This window comes from Carcharhinus amblyrhynchos, chromosome 11, assembly GCF_965287045.1.
Source record: "Carcharhinus amblyrhynchos chromosome 11, sCarAmb.v2.hapA, whole genome shotgun sequence".
Classification (NCBI taxonomy): Eukaryota; Metazoa; Chordata; class Chondrichthyes; order Carcharhiniformes; family Carcharhinidae; genus Carcharhinus; species Carcharhinus amblyrhynchos.
This window is the reverse complement of record NC_137334.1, coordinates 93601207-93621805: the sequence shown is the minus strand read 5'-3', so window position 1 is coordinate 93621805 and position 20599 is coordinate 93601207. Positions and strand designations below refer to the sequence as shown.

The following is a 20599-nucleotide window of genomic DNA, read 5'->3' as shown; positions in this document are numbered from 1 at the left end:
GCAGATAATTTGGTGGCCAGCGAAATCTCCGTTCACTGCAGCAGGATGGGACAATCCTGTCGGCATGAATGGCTGTACCGTTCCAGCCTCCATCTTTCAGATATGGTACTAACCTAAGACCCTATTTGCTCTCTCAGGTGTGATATAAAACCCAATGTTGGGACATTTTGTTGAAGTTATACAAGACGTTAGTAAAGGCACACTTGGAATGCTGTGTATAGTTCTGGTCATCGTAATATGGAAAGGAAATTAGTAAATTAGAAAGAGTGCAGAAAAGATTTACTAGTATGCTACCGGGGCTTGATGGTTTGGTTTGAGTTATAAAGAGAGGCTGGATAGACTGGGGCCTTTTTCTCAGAAGCGTAGGAGACTTAGGAGTGATCTTATAGAGGTCGATAAAATAATGAGGGGCACGGATAAGGAAGATAGTGAATGTCTTTTACCAAAGGTAGGAGAGTCGGGCACAGATTTAAGGCGTGAGGGAGAGATACAAAAGGATCCCCCCCACCACAATCACTGCAGTCCCTCCATCCCAGACTGATCCCAATGCAGAGTTGCAGTGGGACCCCAGCCCTACTGATCACTGCTAGGCACTGCCCACAATAGGCTCCACCCCCACAGCACTGCCTGATGTCCAGTGGGCAGTGCCAAGGTCCCCCTGAGCATGGGCACTTTGCCCCTTGGACAGTGCCAGGGGACATAGTCTGGTACTGCCAGCGTACCCATGTCCACCCCCACTGCCCGTATCCCTGGGGGGCCCCACTTACCCCCTTCATTCCGGCGGGATCTCCAGCTAGTTCCCCGAATGTGGGGAGCTAGTCTGAACCCTGCCAGAATGAAATACTCCTGGTGGGGTGAAAGGTCCTGATAATGAACAAATAAACATACTTAAAATGCATGCAAAAAAGATTTAATTGACTTACCTGCCTTCCCACCAGTTTCCAGTGAGGTCTGACCGGCACCTATTTACTGGCATGGGAGATGCGGATGCATTCCCGGCGCATGCGCAAATCCCTGTTCAAAGCCGCAGACGCGTATCTCCCACCAAGACCCAACAGAAAAGTTGCTGGTCGCCATGGGAGAATCGTGGCCAGTGTTTCAGCTCTGTGACCTTTAATCAGATCTCTGATCAATAAGCTCCTGATAAGTGAGCAATGGATTTAAAGTCATGGAAACACTCTTGATCTTGGATCCAAGTTCCATGAGTGAGAACCATGAAGTTGAAATTTACTGTGGGTGTTGAAATCCCAGTGTCGGGACCAAAGAGAAACTTCCCCAGCAGTGGGAATGTATTGAGGAGCCTTCTCGACGCAACTTTCCACTATTTAACTCTCCATCTCCCAGCCTGTTACCCTGGGTTTAGGGAAATCCCGCCCCTGGAGCCCACAGTGACACAAAGAACAAACTAAATTACAGCACAGGAACAGGGCCTTCGGCCCTCCAAGCCTACACCGACCATATTGCCTGACTTAACTATAACTCCCTACCCTTCCAGGGACCATCCTTCTACTCCCATCCTTTTTGTGTATTTGTCAAGACGCCCCTTATAAGTCACTACCATATCTGCTTCCTCTACCTCCCCAGCAGCAAGTTCCAGGCACCCATCACCCTCTATGTAAAATACTTACCTCGTACATCTCCTTCAAACTTGGCTATTCTTCAATCCTCTGGGATCTCCCCTGCAGCCTTAGAGGATACAAAGATTTCTCTCAAGGCTCCAGCAATTTCCTCCTTTGTTTCCTTCAGTATTCTGAGGTATATCCCATTAGGCCCTAGGGATTTGTCTACCTTAATGTTTCTCAAGAACCCTAATACCTCCTCCTTTTTGATCTCAACATGACCCAAACTATCTACATACCCTTCTGCAGGCTTATCATCCACCAAGTCCTTCTCTTTGGTTAATACTGACGCAAGGTACTCATTTAATACCTTGCCCATTTCCTCTGGCTCCATGCATAGATTCCTTCCCCTGTCCTTGAGTGGGCCAACCCTCTTCCAAGTTACCTCTTGCTGTTTATATATGTATAAAAAGCCTTGGGATTTTCCTTAATCCTGCTGGCCAATGATTTTTTGTGGCCTTGTTTAGCCCTCCTTACTCCTTGCTTAAGTTTCTTTCTACTTTCCTTGTAATTCCACATGTGCTCTTGCGTTCCCAGCCTCCTACTTTTGACAAATGCTTCCTTTTTCCCTTTGACTAGGCTCACAATATCTCACTATCCAAGGTTCCCAAAACTTGCCATACTTATCTTTCATCCCTACAGGAATGTGCCGGTCCTGAATCCCTATCAACTTGCACTTGAAAGCCTCCCACATGCCAGATGTTGATTTGCCCTCAAACATCTGCCCCCAATCTACATTCTTCAGTTCCTGCCTAATATTGTTGTAATTAGCCTGCCCCCAATTTAGTACTTCAGCTAGAGTCATCCAGAATTAGTTCAAATGAAACCTATTGAATTCCAAACTGTGTCATTCTAAATTTCATACTGTGGGAAATATCACAGAATCCCTGCAGTGCAAGAGGAGGCCATTTGGCCCATCAAGTCTGCACGAACCATAATCCCACCCAGGCCCTATCTCTGTAACCCCACATATTTACCCCGTTAATTCTCTGAACTAGGGTTAATTTAGTATGGCCAATCAACCTAAATGTCATGATGTGGGTATGCCGGCGCTGGACTGGCGTAAACACAGTAAAAAGTCTGACAACACCAGGTTTTAGTCCAACCGATTTATTTGATGATAGACTCACAAGCTTTCGGTCAAACTGCCGGATCCAAGTGGAGAGGATCTCCAAGAAGATTGCGCATATCGACACAGACATCAAGTTTTTACAGAGATGCAAGAAAGCAGACAAGATACCAAATGGACTACAGATCACGAACCCACTCAGGGCAACAGTAATCTCTAAACTGTCTGTGCTTTATATGCTCTGTCTGAGGCCAGAACTCTCCATTCACCTGACGAAGAGGGAAACCTCGAAAGCTTGTGAGTCTATCATCAAACAAATCGGTTGGACTAAAACCTGGTGTTGTCAAGACTTTTTACAATCAACCTAACCCACACATCTCTGGACTGTGGGACGAAACCAGAGCACCCAGAGGAAACCCACACAGATACAGGAAGAGGGTGCAAACTCCACACTGACCCAAACCGGGAATCAAACCCGGGTCCCCGGTGCTGTGAAGAGCTGTGCTAACCACTGTGCCACAATGCTGGCCCGTATAATTCCCAGTTGCTGAAAGGTGCAGTTAGCTTTAAGATTGGGAACTGAGAGTAGTAATGTCCACATTGGTATTTTGGATTGTGAAAGACACATGCAGGATGTCAGGCTCCTGAGGAGTGAAGGGGAAGTAGAAAGACAGAGAGAGAAAAAGACAGAGTGAATGGGCAAAAGGAAAAGAGAGGAGATACACAGAGTGCATATCATTCCCAAGAGGACGCAGAGCCCTGAGGGGTTTTGCTTTCTGGCTTGGAGGCAATGGTAGGTTGCAAAGTCTCAGTCAACCTATGAAAAGCACTAACCCAAGTGTGAAGTTTACTTTCTGCACTGTGTGCTTAAGTAAACATTGAGCCCATTAACTGTAGCAAGGGAAAGGCTAACAACCTGTCTGATGAAACACGGCCTGGGACAGGAAGAAACTAAATCCTCAATTTTCAGGGGCAGGCAGGCCTTTGAAGGAAGCAGGAAATGTAAAGTTCATTAAAGCCTTTCAGCAGAGATAAAGGGCTGAAGAATTTCAGACAGGAATTAAAACTTTAATAACTGTGTGAGGGTACAGCCTTTCTCTGGGCCATATTAGGGTGGGGAATAGGTTCACAACAGCAGTGTTGGATTAATGGACTTTGTTTTCTGACAGTGGAGGGAGAAAGAGGAGGATAAATCTAGCTTTGCTGCAGGAACTCTGATAGGACTGAATTCAGATCTACAGTTCTCAGACACTATAAGTCTTGCATTGGGATATATAAGTGAACCTTTAATAAGAGTGCCACAAATATCCTCAGCAAAACTGCATCTCAGTTAAGTTATTTATGGTGGAATTTTGATCTGTTGCCTAAACAGCATAACTGTAAGAAGTTATGAATTGGGATTCAACTCCCTGGCCCAATTTTTGCCATGATGGGGAGCTTCTCCCCCGTGGCCAAAGATTGAAAGTCCCACCCTGAACATGGCACTTCCCATTTTCATGGTGGTGGGAATGGGGGTGTTTGAATTTTGCACATAGAATAGAATCATAGAATCCCTACAGCGCAGAAGGAAGCCATTCAGCCTACTGAACATGCACTGACCACAATCCCTCCCAGGCCCGAACTTCATAACCCCACGTATTTATCTTGCTAATCCCCCTGACACTAAGGGGAATTCAGCACAGCCAATCAACCTAACCCACACATCTTTGGAATGTGGGAGGAAACCCAAGCAGATATGGGGAGAATGTGCACACTCTGCACAGTCATCCAAAGTTGGTGCAGTTAATATGCGGTTACTGGAGGAGCTGGCCACTTAAATCATCCTCTGTCCCCATTCAAATCAGAACTGGTAGCCCAGGAGAATGAAACCTGAAGTGTGCACATTAGACCTGATATGAGCAAGTCCAAACGTTGTGGATTTACCTGGATAGCCAGGGTATACCTTTGGAGTTGATCCCAGGACATCTTTGGAGGAGTTCAGATGCTCTTTGGAATTGTTAAAAGTAGATATAAATATGCACAAAAGGTGCATAGACCTATTAACTGTTAAGCTTAGGGGTACGGTCAAAAGTGTCAAGAGAAACTGTTAAAAGCATTTGTAAAAACGAGCTGTCAAGGCATTTAAAACTCCCGCCCTTAATCTCTGCAAAAGCTGTCTGCGTTGTTTGAAAAATATTGCTTGTACTTTGACTAAGTCTAAGGGCTTCAATTACTGAACTACTGCTGCATGATTGATTTCGCAACCATCCATTAACATAGTAGAGTGCCTGCCAATTCCATCTGATTGACAGCTACAAGTCTTTATAGACTCTTTGAAGTGGATTAGGAATTTCAATGCTTGTTGTTATAAGGCTTTATGTAGTCGAAGGAATTTAAATTTAGTAAATGGATTTTTATGAATGAGAGTGTTCTATTCAATAGGGAAGTCTACAAAAGACACTTAGAACATAGAACATTACAGCGCAGAACAGGCCCTTCGGCCCACGATGTTGCGCCGACCAGTTTAAAAAACAATGACCCTCTAACCTAAACCAATCCCTTTTCATCCATAAACCTATCCACGGATCTCTTAAAAACTTAGAAACTTTTTCTATTAAACTTTATTTTATCTCATCCTTGCATGGATCCTGAGGTCTACACATGGTAGATACTGGTTCATGGTAGGTGCAAGAGCAATGGGTGGCGGATGAGGGGTGTGGATTGGCATAGACATAAGAAGTCATAAAGAAATGAGGGGCCTTAGAGGGTGGGTACAGGGCATAATATGGCACAGAGGATGTGCGAGAAGGTGGGGAATGAGGGCTTGAAGGACATTTGGTGTTTTTTAAAAAAATTTTAGACATAGTATCAGGCTACTTCCTCAGTGCTTCCAGCGATCAAGAATCTGATGTCTGGGCAGCCATTTTAAAAGCCGGGTTCACGGAACTAGAATTTCTCCCTACTCTAAGCGTGGACAAAAATCCAGGCTCCAGTCTCTCCTTAATGCATCTTTCCTAAAGCACAGATGTGTCTTCAGCTAGCAGAGTCTGTTTGCTGTATTTGTTTCAGAGAAGTCTATCTGAAATTTATATTAATGATTTGAATGAGAATATAGGAGGCATGGTTAGTAAGTTTGCAGATGACACTAAAATTAGTGGCATATTGGACAGTGAAGAAAGTTATCTCCAATTGCAATGGGATCTTGATCAAACGGGCCAGTGGGCTGACGAATGGCAGATGGAGTTTAATTTAGACAAATGCAAGATGATGTATTTTGGTAGATTGAACCAGGGCAGGACTTACTCAGTTAGTGGTAGGGGACAGTTACAGAACAAAGAGATCTAGGGGTACATGTTCGTAGCTCCTTGAAAGTGGAGTCACAGATGGACAGAGTGGTGAAGAAGGCATTCAGCATGCTTGGTCAGAGCATTGAATACAGGCATTGGAATGTCTTGTTGAAGTTGTACAAGACATTGGTAAGGCCACACTTGGAAAACTGTGTCCAATTCTGGTCACCCTATTATAGAAAGGAATATTATTAAACTAGAAAGAGTGCAGGATGCTACTGGGACTTGATGGATTGAGCTATAAAGAGACTGGGATTTTTTTCTCTGGAGCGTAGGAGTGTGAGAGGTGATCTTATAGAGGTCTATAAAATAATGAGAGGCATAGATCAGATAGATAGTCATTAACTTTTCCCAAAGGGGGGAGTCTAAAACTCGAGGGCATAGGTTTAAGGCGAGAGGGGAGATACACAAAAGTGTGCAGAGGGGCAATTTTTTTCACACAGAGGGTGATGAGTGTCTGGAACAAGCTGCCAGAAGTTGTAGTAGAGGCGGGTACAATTTTGTCTTTTAAGAAGCATTTAGATAGTTACATGGGTACAATGGGTATAGAGGGATATGAACCAAATGTGGGCAACTGGGATTAGTTTAGGGGTTTAAAAAAAAAGGGCAGCATGGACAAGTTGGGCCAAAGGGCCCCTTTTCACGCTGTAAACCTCTATGGGTCTCTGACTCTAAATGCAACATGGAATGCTAAGGTTTATCCTGCAGCATGAGGGTCACAAGGAGACCCTTATTCCCATTATTTACCGATCTGACCATAAACATATCTTGGTTAGGGTGAACGGCTAAAATTAACAACAGGAGTTAGTCTTTAACTGCTAATCACTTGAGCACATTTAATCAAGTCACCAGGATAGAATTATACGAAGCAGTAATGTGTGTTTATATCATGAATTTAAAGCAGTAAAGCTTATCAAGGTGATTCTCAAGAGCATTCCCAAACAAAACGACACTGGAAATATTAAGGGAAGAGACGAGGTTCGCAATAACCTGCTGAATGACACTCAGTTTGGGTTCTGCCAGGGTCACTCAGCTCCTGATCTTATTAAAGTCTTGGTTCAAACATGGACAAAAGAGCTGAACTCCAGAGGTGTGGTAAGAGTGGCTGTCCTTGTCATCAAGGCAACATTTGACCAAATGTAGCATCAAGGAGCCAGCGTGCCACTGCGTTAGATTGGCACTCATGATGTGGAGATGCCGGCGTTGGACTGGGGTAAACACAGTAAGAGGTCTGACAACACCAGGTTTACCTGATGAAGAGGGAAACCTCGAAAGCTTGTGGACTATGAAGAGAGACTAAAGAGACTAAATAGACTGGGTCTGTACTCGTTGGAGTTTAGAAGGATGAGGGGGGAACTTATAGAGACGTATAAGATAATGAAGGGGATGGATAGGGTAGAGGTAGAGAGATTCTTCCCGCTCAGAAAGGACAGCAGGACTAGAGGGCACAGCCTCAAGATAAGGGGGGTGGGGGGGGGGGCAGTTTAGAATGGAATTGAGGAGGAACTTCTTCACTCAAAGGGTGGCGAATCTCTGGAATTCTCTGCCCGTTGAAGTGGTGGAGGCTACCTTGCTAAATATATTTAAGTCACGGGTAGATAGGTTTTTGGTAGGCAAGGGAATTAAGGGTTATGGGGAGAAAGCGGGAAAGAGGAACTGAGCCACTTCAGATCAGTCATGATCTTATTGAATGGTGGGGCAGGCTCGAAGGGCTAGATGGCCTACTCCTGCTCCTACTTCTTACGTTCTTATGAGTTTACTATCAAATAAATTGGTTGGACTTAAACCTGGTGTTGTTAGACCTCTTACTTAGAATGGCACTGCCAGGATACCAGCTTGCACTGCCCAAGGGGGACCATACATGATCCTTGCCAGTGAGAACCTTCATAGCGAAGCCACAGAGGCAAGTGTGCCCGGATTACCGAGTCCGGACTCAATTGTGATATTTAAATTCTAATCTGAATAAAATTCAGAAATTACAAATCAGCCTTGCGTCCAAACCTCACCAGATATACGGTACTGGTAACATCATGACAGGTGAGAAATCAGCCCTCTCGTGATCTTACCGGCTCGCCCCATCTAGCAACTGGCTGGTGAAATCGTAAGATCGCAGTGTATGACTCTAGCGACCTTGTCCTGCCAAGAGATGCCGAGGGTATGTCCAGGCAGAAAGGTTGAAACCGTTCAGCCTTTTCTCCTGCCTAGCATATATTGTCACTATTATAGAGGAGTATGTTAAAGACACAGGTTTGATAGATTTGCAGTTTTGTGCTCTGTTAGGTTGCTGTGGTTGCACACACTGTTACTCAGCTCGGACACAATGGCTGTAACTTTTGCAATATGTCTGTTGATTTCAGCGTCAAGTGACAGATTGCTGGTGACTACGGAGCCAAGATATGTGAACCTATTAACAATCATCAGCATCACACTGTCAATGTTGACAGATGGCGGTGATATGGCAACATCCTGGCCCTCACGTTGCAGGTCAAACCAAACTCTTTTAAGGATGCGAGTGTGGCATGGTGGCACAGTGCTCAGCACTGCTGCCTCACAGCATCAGGGATCCAGCTTAAGTCACTGTCTGTGTGGAGCCTGCACATTGTCCCAGTGTCTGTGTGGGTTTCCTCCAAGTCCTCCGCTTTCCTCCCACATTCTGGAAGACATGCTGGTTAGGTGCATTGGCCATGCTAAATTCTCCCTCAGTGTACCCGAGCAGGTGCTGGAGTGTGGCGACTATGGGATTTTCACAATAACTTCATTGAAGTGTTAATGTAAGCTTACCTGTAACACTAATAAATTCAAACTTAAAAAAAAATTGAAGACTTAAGAAAATCCTTAAGGTGTTCCACAGTATGGAATGCTACTGCAACATCATCAGTATTAAGAAAATCTCTGATAAGAATCCAAGACGTTCCTGTCTTGGATCTTAGATGAGCAAAACTGAACATCTTTCCATCAGTTGTGATGTGTATGTGTAGATAAGGGAATATCTACACATAAGGGAAGACAAGGGAATTAAGGGTTGTGGGGAGAAAGCGGGAAAGTGGAACTGATCCACTTCAGATCAGCCATGATCTTATTGAATGGCAGGGCAGGCTCAAAGGGCTAGATGGCCTACTCCTGCTCCTATTTCTTATGTTCTTATACATGAAGGCATCAGCAGAGCAGAATGTGCCAAACGGGGTCGAAGCTAGTGCATAACTCTGTTTTTATCCCACTGTAGATTTTAAAGGATTCTGAAGTCATAGCTGACCGTACCCATGATGGTGTCACAATCGCACTGAGCAGCTTTGGCAGACAGCCAGTTTTTCTCAGATGCCTAACCAAATCGCCTCTGCTCACATGGCTGAACGCCTTGGTGAGATCGATGAAGGTAATATATATGGTCCGCTTTGTTAATAGCATTCCTCAGGCAGCTGCCAGATTGAGAAGACTGTGCCAATAAAACATCTTCCAGTTCAGAAACGGCACTGGGATTCGGGGTGGATGAGTTCAGCCAGGATCTGATGAGGGCAATGTTGGACTGATTAAAATGCAGCACGGGATGGAGGTCATTAGGTCCATTGCGCCTTGCCAGTTCTTTGAAGGAGCTTTCCAGCTGGTTTCACTCCCCTGCTGCTCTTTCCCCATAGTCCTGCAAATTTCTCCTTTTCAAGTATTTACTCAATTCTCTTTTGAATTTTACTATTGAATCTGTTTCTAACGCTCTTTCAGGAAGTGCACTCCAGGTTATTAAGAGTGTGATGCATTAAAAAATTTCTCCTCATCTCCTCCTCTGGCTCTTTTGCTAATTACCTTATATTTGTGCCCTCAGGTTACTGACCGTACGACTGGTGAAAACAGTTTCTCCCCATTTACTCTATTAAAATCTTTCACAATTTTGAACATCTCTATTAAATCTCCCCTTATCCTTCTCGACTCTAAGGAGTTACATCAAGTCTACAGCACAGAAGGTAATTCAACCACAGTGGTCTATACTGATGTTAGCAGTTCATATGAGCCTCTTCCCACATATTTACATCAACTTATCCTTCTATTCCTTTCTCCCTCATATGCTTATCCATCTTTCCCTTAAATGCATCAATGGAACTTGCCAAGTGGCAGTGATTTCCATAATTTCACCACTCTCTGCGTTAAGACATTTCCCCTGAATTCTCAATTGGATTTATTAAGGATTATCTTATATTTCTGGCTCCTGGTTTTTGAATGCCTTTTATGTGGAAACATCTCTTTGTCCATCTAGCAAATGCCTTTGTTATTATAAAGGTCGCAATTATGCCATCCCTCATTCTTCCGCTTTTCCAGAGAGAAGAGCTCCAGCCTGTCCACATGTTGCAGATAGATATAACCTTTCAGTTCAGGTATCTTCCTTATAAATTCTTGCTTACATCTACACCAGTGACGGAACTGTTCATGGTACTGCAAACTGTGATTTAGCCAAGGTCCTAAACAAGTTTAAAAATACTTCCCTGCTTTTCAATTCGAGTCCTCTAGAAATAAATCTTAATGTTTAGTTTGCCATTTTTATTGCCTTATTAACCTCCCTTCTACTTTTAGTGCTTTGAAAACAATCCAAGCGTTGATCATCTCTCCAGACATCTGAAGTTACACAACATTTGGGTACAATCACTGATCTTTTCTTTCTTCTCACTTTCGCCTCTGCTGATTGGGGTCAGTTTCATTGGTACTCCTTTGTACCTCAGCCAAATGGCTACTAATCAGATAAGAGGTTTGATAGCAAATGCTGGCAGGCTATGTGATCATAAAAAGCATTACAGGGCAACTCAATCTTGCCCTCTCCTAAAGTTCTCACCCTTCTTCTTTGAGGAGCACTGGACAGTGATCAGGAACTAGAAATTTTGAGACTGTTCTTTATTTTATTATTTGTTTGTGGGATATGAGTTTTGCTGGCTGGCCAGCATTTATTACCCATCCATAATGGCTCCAGGGAAGGTGGTAGTGAACTACCTTCGTGAACTGCTGCAGTCCAGGTGGTGTAGGCACACTCACAATGCTGATGGGAAGGGCATTCTCGGATTTTAAACCGGCAACAATGAAGGAACAGTGATATATTATTGGCAGCACCTTCCAAATCCATGAGTGTTACCATCGAGAAGGACAAGGGTGGTAGATACCCGGGAACACCACCACCTTGAGGTTACCCTTCAAGTCATTCACCATCCTGACTTGGAAATATATCAGCATTCCTTCACTGTCCCTGGATCAAAATCCTGGAACTCCCTCCCTAGCGACACTGTGGGAACGTACTTCTCACCGACAGTAGCAGTTCCAGAAGGCAGCTTACCACCTCCCTCTGAAGGGATATTAGGGATGGGCAATGAATGCTGGATTAGCCAGTGATGCCCACATCACACCAATTGAATTTTAAAAAGATGTCAGTCTTCCTTTTACTTGACTGGAAGCAGTGTCATAAAGCATCCCAATTCTGTCCTCACCCGCATACCTTCCCATAGTGGGGGGAGGGAGGATGGTTAGTGACAAGCAATCAGCAACCAGCAGAGTTCTTACTTAATCCTTGACTGACACCCTCAAATATAGCCATTGTAGTAGAGATGAGCCAATGGCACAGACTGGAAACTGAAGGGGAAACCCTGTATTGGTCTTTGTCTTTACCACCTGGGGAGGCTGTACTGAATTGCCCTTTCTGGCCCAGTATTAAATGGGAATAGGAGTGGCCTGTTAAATGGGGTGCTTACCTTCCTCTTTCTACTATCCGCCCGTTCTGAAGCACCAAGATCTGATCTGCACCGATTACTGTTGACAATCTGAAAGAAAGAGTAAAGAAAATTCTCATTTTTTTTTCAGGAATAGAAACAAGGGAGTAATTACATGACTTGAAGAAGTTCCATTCATCTCATCTCCTCCTTTGCTCACCGCATATAAACCTGCATTCAGTCTATATCTGAATTCTGTTGGTTACTTACAAAATTCACTCAGCAACAATTCTTCCATTCTTTCTGGTGACTGCTAAATAACATTAGTGCAGGTTAAAACAACCTTGAAAATGCTGAAATTAACTTCAGTTTCCAACAACTTTCTTGTAGCCAAGGATATTTACCTCAATGTTAGCCCATACAGATCACCAGATTCTGGGTTCTGTGCTAAGTCCCAGCGAGGGCAATTGCAAGAATACAAGAATTGAGTTCTGTGACTGGATCGTAGAAAGAAAAATCAAATTCTGCTCCCAAATTCTGTCCAACGGTTTTACATGACCGTGTAGAGGAGAACCCTCCCTGGCACTCACCTTCAGAGATGACGAATTGATATTTACATAAGGTTACAGGACCCTGTTAGCCTGTCCTAACAGAACAAAAAGGACAACAGAAAAAAGACCAACAAAGAAAAGAATGAAGGAAAAAGGGACCAGAAAGTGTTGGCCCTTGTTCAAAAAAGGTTGCAAGGAGAAACACAGCAATCACAGACTAGTCAGATTAACATCAATGATGGGCAAGCTTCTAGAAACAATTACTCAGGATAGAATGAGTAGTTACATGGAAAAATGTGGGTTAATTAGGAAGAGTCAGCATGGATTTCTAAAAGAGAAATCGTGTTTAACTAACTTGCTGGAGTATTTTGGAGAGGTAACAGAAAGGATTAAATGAAGGAAATGGTGTTGATGTGGTATATATGGACTTTGAGAAGGCATTCGATACAGTGCCACTCAACAGACCTCTAAGAAAAGTTACAGCTCATGGAATAAAAGAGACAGTACCAACATGGAGACAAAATTAGCTGAATAATATGAAGCAAAGAGTAATGGTTAATGGATGATTTTCAAACTGGAGGAAGGTTTATAGTGAAGTTCCCCAAGTCATTATTGGGATCCTTGCCCTTGCTGAAATATATTAATGGTCTGGAACTTGGTGGGCAGGGGACAGTTTCAAAGCTTTTGGATCATACAAAACTTGGAAGGATTGTAAACTGTGAGGAGGAACTTTAAAAGGACAGTGACAAGTTGGTGGAGGGGGCAGATAGGTATCAGGTGAATTTCAATGCGGCGAAGTATGTGGTGACGCACTTTGGCAGGAAGAACATGGAAAGACAATATAAAATGAGGTGTAAAATTATGGAGTGTGCAGGTGTATAACTGCATAGATAATTGAAGATGCCAAGACAGGTGGAGAGAGTAGTTACAAAGCATATAGTATTCTTGGCTTTTTTAATAGGTGCATAGAATACAAGAGCAAGGAGATTATGCTGAACAATACGAGACACTAATTAGTCCTCAGCTGGAATATTATGACAGTCCTGGGCGTCACATTATAGAATGGAGGTGAATTTATTGGACAGAGCACAGAAGAGTTTTACAAGAATGGTTCCAGGGATTAGAAACTTCAGTTGTGAGGATAGATTGGAGAGGTTGGGACTGTTCTCCTTGGAGAGAAGTAGGCTAAGAGATTTGATAAAGATGTTCAAAATCATGCTGCACAGAGTACATGGGGAGAAATTGTTCGTGCTTGCAACAGGATCAACAATGAAAGACCACAGGTTTGAAATGATTTGCAAACGAAGCAAACAAGTAGTAGAACATGGTCACAGACAGGGAAAGGAAATGAAAGAAAGGCAAGACAAGAACTCAGACAGGCTTCATACCAGAGAATTTGCACGAGAAAATGGCGAGCAAAACTGGTATCTTTCTTTCCAGGAACAAGAGTAGGTCATTTAGCCTCTTTCATCATTCAATGAGTGTATGGCTGACCTGTGACCTAACTCTACTGCCTTTGCCTTATATTTCGATACTTCTTGCTATCAAAATTCTATCAATTCAGATTTTAAATTAACAACCAATTTAGCACCAATTTTCCCTTGTGGGAGAATTCCAAATTTCCACCTCCCTTTGGGCGTAGAACTAGTTTCTAGTTTCACTCCTGAAAAACAGGCTTAAATTGTTAGGTTGTACCCCTCCTGGTCCCAGTTTCTCCAACCAGCAGAAAGGATACTCAGCTCCACTTCACCTCCACCTCCATCGACTCCTCCACTGTTGCTAAATTATCCAACTGTTTACCTGACATTCTGTACTAGATGAATAGAAATTCCCTCCAATTAAATATTGGGAAGTATAAAGCCACTGTTTTCAGTCCCTGTTACAAACTCCCTAGTTACTGTTGGAATTAATCTCCTTGGTAAAACTCTGATCTTAAGCCAGTCTGTTTGCAACCTTGAGAAGCGATGGTCTAGTGGTACTATTAATCCAGAAACTCAGCTAATGTTTTGGGGACCTGGGTTCGAATACCGTCATGGCAGATGGTGGAATTTGAATTCAGCAAAAGGTACAGAATCATAAAATCCCTTTGGTGCATCGAGCCTGTACTGACAACAATCCCACCCAGGCCCTAGCCCCATAACCCCATGTATTTACCCTGCCAATCCCCCTGACACTAAGGGGCAATTTACCATGGTCAATCCACCTAACCCACATATCTTTAGACTGTAGGAGGAAACTGAAGCATCCAAAGGAAACCCGTGCAGACCTACGGAGAATGTGCAAACTCCACACAATCACCCAGGCTGGAACTGACCTGTGAGGCAGCAGTGCTCATCACTCTGTCACTGGGCCATCCTAATCTGGAATCAAGAATCTACTGATGGCCTTGAAACCACAGTCGATGAAAAACCCATCTGGTTCACTAATGTCCTTTAGGGAAGGAAATCTGCTGTCCTTTCCTGGTCTGGCCTACATGTGACTCCAGAGGCACAGCAATGTGGTTAACTCCCCTCCTGTCTCTCCAACCCCACAGGCCTCTGAGGTCCCTTTACTCCCTTGATTCTGGTCTCTTGTGCATCGCTGAATTTAATTGCGCAATCATTGCTGGTCTTGCCTTCAGCTACCTGGGCCCAAGATCTGGATTGCCCTCCCTACACCTCTCCTCCACTCGATCCTCCTTAAAGTCGACCTCTTTGACCAAGTTTTTCAACGTCTTACCTACTATCTCGTTATGTGGCTTTGTGCCATATTTTGCCTGACAATGTCCCTATGAGGCACGTTGGAATGTTTTATTAAAAGGTGCTGTATAAATGTAACCTGTTGAAAGATACCCAACCCGGAGGAGTCCAAAAGACATAAATCTGGGTGAAACTATATGAATAGGACTGACGAAAGAATAATCTAGTAACTGTCCTTTGACTTGATTTATTATTGTCACATGAAACAATGAAAAGTACTGTTTCCTGTGTGCTAAACAAAGCATACCATTCAAAGAGAAGGAAACAAGGGAGTGCAGAATGTAGTGTTACAGTCATAGCTAGGGTGTAGACAAAGATCAGCTTAACATAAAGTAGGGTTCAAAAGTCAGATGGTGACAGGGAAGAAGCTGCTCTTGAGTTGGTTGTTATGTGACCTCAGATTTTTGTATCTTTTTCCCAACGGAAGAAGGTGGAAAACAGAATGTCTGGGCTGCGTGGAGTCCTTAATAATGCTGGCTGCTTTGCCGAGGCAGTGAGAAGTGTAGACAGAGTCAGTGGATGGGAGGTTGGTTTCTGTAGTTTCTTGCGGTCTTGAGCAGAGCAGGAGCCATACCAAGCTGTGATACAAGCGGAAAGAATTCTTCCTATGGCACATCTCTAAAAGTTAATGAGAGTTAGAGCTAACATGCCAAATTTCCTTCATCTTCTGAGAAAGTTGATGGATCTTCTTAACTAGTGTCGGCATGGGGGGACGAGGAGCAGGTCCTGAAAATAAGTATTTCCATGCACATGATATTTCAACCCTGCGTTTATTTTTTTTTGGTGGCTCTTCGGAAACTGGAGCTCAGGAGTTCCTAGGTGGAGCTTTTTGTTTTCTGAAGGGTTTGACTGGAGTTGATAGATTAGCATGCAAGCCTCATGCACTTTTACAATATTAATTATAACATGTGTAGTCTTCAGCTCTGAGATGCATAACATTGCAAACAGCAGAGGATACTTCGTAATTGATTTTAGGAATGTGTTTTTGGTAAGAGCAACATTTAGCTAAGGTTTTTGTTAAGGGTGGGGGAGAATTATTTCTGGAATGCAACATATTTTTGTCAACCTGCCTTTTCTAGATGGCTGCTTCCAGAATCCGATTTCCTGTGGGGCTCCAGGGTTCCCTTCCCCTTGATCAGTCATCGGTTTAATGCACTTACTGTTGAACTCTCTCAAAGGCAAAGAGTCAATTAGCCTCCCATTTGAAGAGTTTACAGCTGAGGAAATTAACACCTTTAGTCTATTAGCAGATTGTCCCAGTGGGAGCAATTTCCACTGCGGTAGAAAAGAGCTCCCTGACAATCAGGGATTATGCAATGCCCTCACACAATGAAAATGCAAACAGAGCAGTCCAGGGAATGAGGCTTGAACCAACAATACTGCCCTGCTATTTCCTATGTTGATGTAAAACAATCAGCATCCCTGGTGTAGCAATTATTACTGTACAAAAGGCTACAGAATTCCTGGTCCAACAGACTCATTCAGCTCATCATATCTTTGTGTTTTATTGCCACTCTAATCTTAAAATCATCCTACTAATAACTCACTCTCCCTCCTTTCTGCATTTATCTGTTACTTCTAGATAATTCTGATATTTACATGATCAGCTTCTCAGCTCCACCAACTAAACTTCAGCTCATTCAAAACTGCATCCCTCCTTGTACCAAGCTGCACTTGCCCATCATCATTTTGCTTATCAAATTCAGCACAGGCCAGGGATTTGAACCCAAGACTTGTATGTTTCAGTTATTCGCTGCACAGGGCCCATGAACTATTACTGCACTCGAAACATCTAAATAAATTGGTGTGCTACTCACTGGGCGTTGTACAAGAGAACAAACCAGAACTTTCAACTTGAACAGGTTCGAATCGTTAACAGATGACAACACACTGGATTTATCTCTGTGCACTTGGTGAAAAATGGAAACAGATTTTAGAGAAACAACAAACATCTTCAAAAGGAAAATATAATTGGTGCCTGTTGTTCCACTCTGTGCAGCCAACCCAGCCCAGAGCAGCCAGGGTCACGACCTCCCTTCATGCTCGATAATTACGCCTGCTTCGCTGAAGCTCAAACTTGGCCAAAGAGCAAGCAATTCTGCTGGACTTCGAATTGAGCAACAAAGGCAGGTGAAGAGGGGTGAGCCAAATACACCAATTCTTACAGAATCTGACTAATCTTCATCTGTAACCAGAGAACAGAGACTGGGGAAATAAAGAAATGCGCATCATAGTTATTCACCTGATAAAGGAGCAGCGCTCTGAAAGCTCGTGATTCCAAATAAACCTGTTGGATTTTAACCTGGTGTTGTGTGGTTTCTTGCTGTGCCCACCCCAGTCTAATGAGGCATCTCCACATCATAGTTATCCAGGCCACTTCACTGAATTTATCAGCATGTAGCTGGGCCTGAATCCACTAGAGTGAGGTGGAGTGGGTGAATCAGGCATATTGCTCTGTGCTACGTGCCATCTGTGGTCCAGTGGTAGCCTCATCTCAAAGTAATAGGTTGTGGACTCAAAATTCAGGTTGATGCTGCAGTGAAGTGCTAAGGATATCTTTTGGTTGAGATGTCAAAGACCCCACCTCTCCTCCCAGGTCGATGTTATCAGGTTCCATGGTACTATTCTAACAACAGCAGGGAGATTCTCTGGTGCCCTGGCATTTTACTCTCAGTCAACATCCCAAACAGATTTATTTAACTTCTTTTTGAGGAAGTTTGCTCTTCACAAATTGGATGTTGAGTTTGCTAATTTTCAACAGGACTTCAAAAAGTGTTTCATCGGCTGTAATGTGCTTTTGGGATTTCCGGAGGTCCTTACAGGGGCTATAGAAATGCAAATTCTGCTTTATATCTCCAGCTTGCTAGCAAACAGCAATGGATACTACCAATAAAATTATTTTTAATTCAAAAACATTGAGTAATGAAAGCTACTTGCTTTTATTGATGGATAGTTCACGTTCAACAAAAGAAAAATAACTTGTACAAGATAGCTTATTATTGTCCTTGGGATGTCCTAAAGTGCCATGCAATGAGTGAGTGCAGTTACGTGGGCAAGCAAGTTAATAAGTAAGCTGTTATGTTAAGGCATCGTAAGTGGAACTTCATCAAGTAAATTATATCCAACACATAGCCACTAATTAAACACTTCTTCAAAGAACTCCAACAGATTTGTGTGACATGACTTATTGTTTCCAACTTATGCTTTTTATGACCTCAATGCTCTGTTGATAAATTAAGGTTAAAGTTTATTTATTAGTGACACAAGTAAGGCTTACATCAACACTGCAATGAAGTTATTGTGAAATTCCCCTTGTCGCCACAGTCTGGCGCCTGTTCGGGTTAATGCATCTAACCAGCACATCTTTCAGAATGTGGGAGGAAACTGCAGCACCCGGAGGAAACCCACGTAGACATGGAAGGAACATGCAGACTCCTCACAGACAGCGATCCAAAAAGTGAGAATCGAACCTGGGTCCCTGGCCCTGCGAAGCAGCAGTGCTAACCATTGTGCCAGGTGCCATGGTATTACAAAAATTCAGGGTACACCTTCTGTTTAATTTCATCAATCATATTCCCCAAATAACCTGCTAACTCCTTCATAATTTCCACTTTCATATCTTGCCAACTGTGCACACAGCTTCTTTTTAACATTTTAATTTACAAAATTTCCTGTCTATTAGTAATAAACCTTTGGCTGACCCTGGACTCTGATTGCTTACAGTGGTACAATTTGTAACCTTAAAGGGACAAGCCACATTAAACATGAATCTACTATGACAGAACATTGTGTTACACAACATAATGCCCGCCATTATTTACCACAAACAACAAGATGTAGAATCATGAGACACTGCTAATTTCAATCAACGCCTTTTCTGTTATATCTATCCCTTTGGCATCTGTCTTACAATCTTTCATCAACTTGACATGCTTCACATAGTAAAGTTTATTTATTAGTCACAAGTAAGGCTTACATTAACACTGCAACAAAGTTACTGTGAAATTCCCCTAGTCGCCACAGTCCGGTGCCTGTTCAGGTCAATGCACCTAACCAGCATGTCTTTTAGACAGTGGGAGGAAACCGGAACACCTAGAAGAAACCCACGCAGACAGAGAGAACGTGCAAACTCCACACAGTGACCCAAGCCAGGAATCGAACCCAGGTTCATGGTGCTGTGATGCAGCAGTGCTAACTACTGTGCCGCCCTAGGTCTAGCATCAGGAGAATATTCATCAACATATCAGCTGACAACACAAAAACGTATACATCAAGTGGCCATTTATTTCACTGCTGTTTACGTGACCTCCTGTGTTTTGTAAATTAAAACAGAGGCTGCATTTTTCAAAAGTACTCATTGACTGTAAAGCACTTTGGCACAATTGAAAACTGTCTAAACGCAAATCCTTTCTTTCTACTAAAACAAAGGTAGAAAAAGGGGATTAGACTTTCAAGCTAGTCTACATACTTATGAAACTGACTGCGAGACTAAGTGCCGCTTACAAGTGAAGCCTATTAACCGAGAGATCCCAGTAGAAATAAAATTAGCCAAATTATCAAACCGTGATTACAGATTAAATCCCTTGGGAACTACATGCTGCCAGAAGACCTGTCTCCCATTACAGGATCAACGTTATCTGTGTGCTTATTAACTTCCTCGGCTGCAGGAGAACCTTTACTGAGTAGCATTCAGTTTGTACCGCTGCTATTTCTATTTTAAACAGGATTGAACGGCCAAGAACTTCCTGCACATAGCAGGATTCCAGGGTTTCTTTTCAAGGAAAGGTCTCCATGGAGTTTAATCTCTCCTAAACCCCTACCAGGCCTTTCATTCAAGACACTGACATTCCCTTTACACTTACAATTCTCTGCAGCCTGCACTCTTGCCATACACAGGAAACTGCTGTGTGGAGCATGTGGCAGCACAGTGCTCCCGCCAGCTGCAGCTGCAGCACTTCAAAAAGGTCAATCGATTGAAAACATCTTTGCTCCAAAAATCGTTAAAAATGTTTTCTATTATCTTCACTCTTCACAATTGAGCCCAATGGGAAGTGGTCACCACCTGATCCCACTGCCAGAGCCCTCCTTGTTCCTAGCCCAGTGGCATATACATACGCTCCTCATAAATAGACACTACCCACATCAAAAAAGGCAGAGGTGGGGGGGCGGGGGGGGGGGGGGGGGGGCATTGCTTTTATGGCTCAATAAGGTTGAAGATCAAAGTTGTTGATGGACACACATTTAGACAGAGATCAAAGAGCAGGATATGTATTTACAATTTGTCATCACACAGCAGGCCAGGGGAGGATGCCACGGCAGGTTCCCAAGCCTTTGTTCATACCGCAATTAATTACTGAAAGGAAAATAAAGCAGCATTAACCCTCGGCGGATAGCAAAGAGCATCTACGTTCTCACTGTATGCTGAGTAAAAGGCCTGTTCACAGAGGAACATAGAACTTTCTAATTGTATACTGCTCTGCCTTTATCCCTAAACCTTCCAGCTCCAACTGCAGCGCAGACAGTACAGTCTTCTACTTTAACTTGCTTTGCAGATAATGAAACACATCCTTCTCGCATAGAGCTAGCAACATGAAGTATTATGCTTGAAACTGTTAATCCAT

The 20599-nt window shown here is 43.3% G+C and overlaps 1 protein-coding gene across 1 annotated transcript in view; it reads right to left on the bottom strand.

Moving 5' to 3' along the window:
• The window catches only part of abcb6a (ATP binding cassette subfamily B member 6 (LAN blood group) a), a 166591-nt gene that overhangs the window by 6161 nt on the left and 139831 nt on the right, over window positions 1–20599 (bottom strand). Inside the window, exon 19 of the mRNA XM_080199589.1 lies at window positions 11732–11800. Within this exon, the coding sequence (XP_080055715.1) occupies window positions 11732–11800 (69 nt within the window). The remainder of the gene's footprint in view (window positions 1–11731; window positions 11801–20599) is intronic.